At 41.6% G+C, this 6080-nt stretch overlaps 1 protein-coding gene and 3 non-coding genes across 4 annotated transcripts; all 4 read left to right on the top strand.

The window, feature by feature from the left end:
• The first annotated feature begins 627 nt into the window (after positions 1-627).
• rpl23a (ribosomal protein L23a) lies at positions 628-5227 on the top strand. Its single transcript, XM_088616568.1, has 5 exons — positions 628-782; positions 2277-2457; positions 2975-3151; positions 3856-3925; positions 5166-5227. Exons 1-5 carry the CDS (start codon positions 758-760, stop codon positions 5178-5180), a joined length of 468 nt encoding a protein of 155 aa, XP_088472694.1. The 5' UTR covers positions 628-757; the 3' UTR covers positions 5181-5227.
• Positions 2582-2654, top strand: LOC148643392 (small nucleolar RNA Z17). Its single transcript, XR_015929124.1, has one exon. It is a non-coding gene; the product is annotated as a small nucleolar RNA Z17 (small nucleolar RNA).
• Positions 3725-3788, top strand: LOC148643391 (small nucleolar RNA SNORD42). Its single transcript, XR_015929510.1, has one exon. It is a non-coding gene; the product is annotated as a small nucleolar RNA SNORD42 (small nucleolar RNA).
• On the top strand, positions 5023-5094 carry LOC148643390 (small nucleolar RNA SNORD42). The gene has a single exon (XR_015929509.1). It is a non-coding gene; the product is annotated as a small nucleolar RNA SNORD42 (small nucleolar RNA).
• Positions 5228-6080: the final 853 nt, after the last annotated feature.

The following is a 6080-nucleotide window of genomic DNA, read 5'->3' as shown; positions in this document are numbered from 1 at the left end:
ATTTGCTGAGTTCGGGAATCATTCCGAGACCCTAGTGGGGATTTTGGACACAGCTGCTGGCTCCACCTGCTGGCCACATCGTGTCATTTCAGTCTGCGCACAGCTGCCCGGTTGCGACGCGGTTTGCGATCAAGCGCTTGCGGTGCGATGAAGTCAAACACCTATGATAGATACTTCATTGATCCCGTGAGGGGAATTGCAGTGCAACAGCAGCTTAACACAGACAACACAGCCACAGTGTAACGAATGATTCAATAATAATAGTACAATACATACAATACAATCAGTACAGTGAGGGGAGGACTAAAAGACTTTCTCACAGTCCACTGGGTTACTCACCTATAGCGATAATAAAGAATTATAATACATCACGCGCATTAAATGAAAGGCTACGCTATATTAATGGGTTGGAAATGTAACCCAAATGAACTACAACTAACTAGCATTTATGTTAAATGTATTCATTTAATTGATTAACGTTGTAGGTTGCATTGTAATTCGCCGTAAAATTCCAGCAAAACATCGCTGTTGTTAAGACCTATTACGAGAGTCGAAGAAGCATAATAATCAATTTTCCCATATTCTGAAATAACTGTAACATTTTTTTTTCTGATTTAAGGTTTATGTAGTTCAAAGCAGTTAAAACGTTTTGAAAATACAACTCCCGTGAGGCAGCGAGGACGAGCCTCGCGATACCTCCCTCTTCCTGCCCCTGCGATATACTGTGAGGAACCCCGTGTGCTCTCCCTTTCCCAAGATGGCTCCGAAGGCGAAGAAGGAAGGTGGGTAGCACTTGACCGTAAATATTCTTAAACGGTGTAAAATTATGTCGTTAAGGGGAGTTTTCAGCGACAGGCTTTGAGACGTTACTCTTATTTTTATAAAAGCGTGAAAATATAAAGAGAATATTCACCGTACTTCGCGAGATATTGGCCTTTAGCAGTTGAGCAGCTTTCGACAGAGCAACGTGTGTGAAGTCTCCACCACGTTTGTAGGTTTGTTCATGAAATGTACGTTCGTTATAGCCCATTAAGGTTCAGGACCGGCTTGTTTTAGTTTATATTAGAAATGTGTACATGTATTGGACTTCCAAGTCTTTTGCATGGTTGTAATGGGTGAGCAGTGCCCTTTTCTTTTAAAGTTAGACCAAGGGTTGCTGGGCCGGCAGCGGGTTCAGGTCAGACTGTATCCCAGTCGACATCGCAGGAACCAATATGTCACGTAGAATTAATTTAATCTTTATTTCATTTTAAATCTAGGCAGATTGTGCCAAAATCCGCAGCAAATTATGACGTCTCTTTAGGATTTTTGTAACGTCTGGTTTAATATGTGCTTATTGTTTTACTTGTGGTTTTAGCGATTCAGAATCTAGACATCGTACAGCATGTCCCACAGTGTGGTGGGTAAACGGCTTCTAGAATGGTCGTCTTCACTCAAACGCTGCCTTTAAACTGCAGAAAGGGTTACACGGTTACAGAACTGCTCTAGAGCTGGGGTTTTCGTTCGCCTTGGGCCCGATTTCAAGAGTTACTTCGCCGTCAGGACGCGAGAGCCCCCAGACACATAAGGAGCATTTGTCCCAGTGAATTTAGGATAACTTATAGCTCTCTTGACGCCTATAGACAAATGTTTAATATTTTCAAATGCTAAGATTTACAGAACGATCTCCATTGTTCATTACAACACACATGGAGGAAGTTTTTTTCCCAATGTGATTCTTAACTGGGAGCATGCTAACGTTAGCGCTACACGTACGATGTTATTTCACATTATCCGGGTCGGTTGCACGCGAAAAATTGTTTAAGCATTAACCAATATCACAAATAAGACATTTTTCCATTTTCGTTGTGCATGTTCTGAAACTACGATGTGGCTGTCTGCTCTTGTGGGGGTGTCCTGATGGCATTGATGTCCGCCTCTGATCTTTAGTTGTCTGCGATGTTAAACTCCTTCATTGTCAAAATGACTAAGTCAAACAGGTGGTGATCCAAATGTGAAGTCATGGATGAATCTTTAATGTATACAAGAGTGAACACTGCAGTAGAGACAGTTTGTCACACACTGTGAAACCCCCTTGTGAATTAATTAAAGTGTTGTAGGTTCTGGAACATTTGTGCCCTTGTTGTGCTTTTAGCCCTTTTTTAATCTACAGTAGTCCTGGAGATCAGGAGCTACACATATGTCACAGTGGGGAAAGTTCCTTCAGAGCTTATAATGTGAAGATTGCTTTACTTAAAATGCCTTGCTCACCTCTCCTCTCCTCTCTGGGGCTGCAGCTGTCCCAGCCAAGACCGAGGCCAAGTCCAAGGCCTTGAAGGCGAAGAAGGCTGTGCTGAAGGGGGTGCACACCCACAAGCAGAAGAAGATCAGGACCTCCCCCACCTTCAGGAGGCCCAAGACCCTCAGACTCAGGAGGCAGCCCAAGTACCCCAGGAAGAGCGCTCCTCGCAGGAACAAGTGAGCTTTTGCTTCCTATTTAGGAGCTGTAATGTAAAGTACTAACCCAAAATGGAACTCTGCTATACTGTGGAACTATGTGAGCATGTGTGTGCAGTATATGTACATCTCTGTCCTTTGGAGTGGTGCAGATGATGTTTTTTTAGCGATCAAAGCATGATCTCACAGTGATTACAGCTTTAAAACACTGATGCACCTATCAATCCTCATGTTTACCAATGAAGAAACTGTGTTTCATTGTATTTTCAACATCAGTTGCGCATAGATGTAAATGATGAGTTTTGATTTTGCTGTAGTTCGTGTAGTTTCCTCATAATGATACTCCCATTAAAGATACTTCAGTGAAATATAAACAGAAATGTGCTTGTTAGCTTGAGAACCATTTCTTTCCATGGTGACTCTAATGCCAGAGGATGAATGCTGCACATGCTTTCTCACAGTCAGTTCTCTACATGTGTCCTGCTTGCCATGCTGCGCTGAAGGCCCAAAGTCCACTGACTCTCTCCATTCCTCTCAGGTTGGATCATTATGCCATCATCAAGTTCCCTCTTACCACTGAGTCTGCCATGAAGAAGATCGAGGACAACAACACCTTGGTTTTCATCGTAGATGTCAAGGCTAACAAGCATCAAATCAAGCATGCCGTCAAGAAACTGTACGACATAGATGTGGCTAAAGTCAACACACTGATCCGGTAAGCATGCTTCTGAGAGGAACAGGGCAGAGAGCTTGGCATTAAAGCAGACAAGGGGAGCTGTACTATGGCCTAAGTGGTTCCCAGTCTTGGGCCTGGTGACCCACACACCAGCTGGGTTTTATTCCATCCTGCCTCCATTAGGTAAAGGTATAACCTGGAACACAGACCAGCAGGCGTGGGGGCTACCAGGACCAGGACTGGTAACCATTGACCTGACCACTTGCAGGGTGATTGGCATGCACACAGCTTAAAGCTCAAAAAGAGGTTTGGTGGACTTGGGAGTTGAATTCCAACTGAGGGTCCCTGCTGGTAGGGGGTACTGACGGCTAATGCCGAATGATAAGATGCTGTTTGTGAGCAGCTGCTGTTCCGATTTTGCCTTAAATCCTGACTTGAGTTAGAATAAATTTGTATTTGTCGATAGAGCCAATTCATCAAATTGTATGAATCACGGTACCGAAGTGTGTCCTAGCATTTCATTGGTTTGAATTTGTTTTGCTACTTTGTGACTTTTCCTGTGCCAGAAAGTCCAACAAGACCTAGCTGCAGCTCCAGTGCTTTATTCGACTTGTGAAAGTGATGGAAACTTTATCGTGTCTGAACAATGATGCTTTCAAAGGAACCACTGATTCACAGAAAGATGGTTCTTTGAAATCACTGCCAGCCATGTGAAAGTCTTACTGAAATCTTTGTGCTCTCAGGCCTGATGGTGAAAAGAAGGCATATGTCCGTCTTGCGCCAGACTACGACGCGTTGGATGTTGCAAACAAGGTGAGGACCAGCCGTTCAGCCTGGGTGTTATTCTCCAGTCTAGTTCTGCTCTCGACAGAACCCGAATGTTTTTAACCCAGTCTGCAGTTTTACTATTGCAATACCTTACACTAACAGCATGCTGAAAAATCTCCAAATCAGTTACAAGTAGTTATCGTTCATTTTGCATTTAAAAGTGCAAAAAACTAACTTCATTATACTAACCTTTTTGTTGTATTTTTGAAAATTTACGTTGCCTCTGCATGTCACAGTGAATTAAACCTTGTTCATCAGTATCCACAGCTCCCAGTAAACAGGTAGTGGGGTAAGAAAATCCCTGGTGCAGTTTTCTATTGGAAAACAGCTTTACTTTTCCCATTTTAGAACTGATGTGTAAGCCAGTACCTTACAAATGAAGAGCAGACTTATAAATTCTTGCATTTGCTCAGTTTTCTTTTTTGCTATAACTTAAAACCCAAAGTAATGTAGCAAATAGAGATTCTGGATTTGGAGGCGGGCTCTGGGGCCGATCCTGGCCAGTTTGGTCATCAGAGTTCTGGGCTGTGATTCGTTGTCTCCTCTCTGACAAAGCAGTCATGTTTTTACATTGACCAATAAGGAGTGTAGAACATTTTGATATTGATGACAGAAATATTCTTCTGAAAGTGAATGAAAAAAGTAATTAAATCATTTGTTGTTCCTGACTCTTACATTTTTTTCATTTGTAATTCTGGTTGCAATTTTAAACCTCCAGTGTGAGTTCATGCAAACTGCTGGATTTTGTGAAAACATTCATATAATTCATCAGTTGAAATGTTCAGAATGGGGAAAATGGAAGTAAATTATTTTAAAATTACCTAGGATTTCTGTTTTAACAGTAAAGTTCTTAAGAGCTTAATTGCCTGAGGTGTGAATTATTTTCATTTGTTTCAGTTCTGCAGTTAAGGGACTAGGTGTTCTTCCACTTTCATGCAGAATAATTGCTCCTTAGTTGTGAAATTGGGTATTGTGACATAATGCCAGCTTCTGTGTGTTGCATTTTGCAGTGGAATTATGTATTTAGGCTTGACATTGCTGGTTTATAACAGTCAATCTATGTTCTTACAAGGGTTGCCAATGTGCACATGATGAAAATGATTATCAGCATCTGATTAAAAACGTTGATGCTTTCAAAGGAACCACTGATGCACAATGATGAAAGCCTGTCAGTTTACTCTCCTAGCTTCAGGATCAGAACTAAATATCTTTCTTTCTCTTTCAGATCGGCATCATCTAACCTGTTCATCATGAAATGTACAAAGAATAAAGCTTTTTAAAAACTAACACTGAATTGTCTTGTAGTCTTTAATGCTTTCTATTCAAGCTGTTTGAACAAGGCTGGCATGGGGCCTCTAGTAGCAGGGTGGTGGTGTGGTCCAGGTAGGAGACCGGACTCATTTATTTAAAGCAGGTAGCCTGGACTCCTAATCCTTACCTCTCCCAAGATTCATCTCAGATGTAACCATGATGGTAACAAGTAGGGAGCTGCGTCAGCATGCGTAGGCTGTAAAGGAACAAGTAATAGGTTTATTCCATGCTGAAAAGAGAAGAAGGGAAACATTTCCCCAAGAAGGCTCCACAGCCGAAACGTCCTTTCTTTTCAGCATGGAATAAACCTTTACTTGTTCCATGATAGTAACACTTTAAAAAAAATCCAATTTCTTCTTTCGCAGCACCTGCCCTGTTATTTGAGGGCACCCTTTTTACTCTTGAACACTGCAGGAAGGGTGCTGCTGTGATTTACCCTTTTTCTGGAGTAATGACGGGGGGGTTTACGTCAAAGACGCAATTCTTTGATGTTACAGCAGAGGGCAGCAGAGACTGCATTTGAAAAGCTTGTGCTTTGGGTTTACTTGGAGGTCTTACTGGCCTGTCCCATACACTGAAAAACACAGATTCTCTTCTGAATGTTTTACATTTGCAAGTAAAAAGGTAAAGTTCCATTGTCATGTTCACTGTTGCTGATTGGTATTGAAATTCATAGAAGCCAATATATCAGATGGAGAAATACACAGCTTATATTCTATAAATTTTACTGGAACATTTAAAATACAGGGGTTTAAGAACCCAAAGACATCCCTTGTTCTTAGTCTAGTTTTCTGAACTTGATACCTAATGTTATGGGGTTATTTTTGCA

The sequence above is a fragment of the Lepisosteus platostomus genome, chromosome 22, assembly GCF_059453375.1.
Source record: "Lepisosteus platostomus isolate fLepPlt1 chromosome 22, fLepPlt1.hap1, whole genome shotgun sequence".
NCBI lineage: Eukaryota > Metazoa > Chordata > Actinopteri > Semionotiformes > Lepisosteidae > Lepisosteus > Lepisosteus platostomus.
Note: the sequence above shows the minus strand (reverse complement) of the source record. Positions and strands in the feature narration are given on the sequence as shown.

Coding starts and splice junctions, on each gene's coding strand:
- rpl23a (XM_088616568.1), top strand. CDS start 758: ATGGCTCCGAAGGCGAAGAAGGAAG. Junction 2,458..2,974: donor AGCGCTCCTCGCAGGAACAA/GTGAGCTTTTGC, acceptor CATTCCTCTCAG/GTTGGATCATTATGCCATCA. Junction 3,152..3,855: donor AAAGTCAACACACTGATCCG/GTAAGCATGCTT, acceptor TTGTGCTCTCAG/GCCTGATGGTGAAAAGAAGG.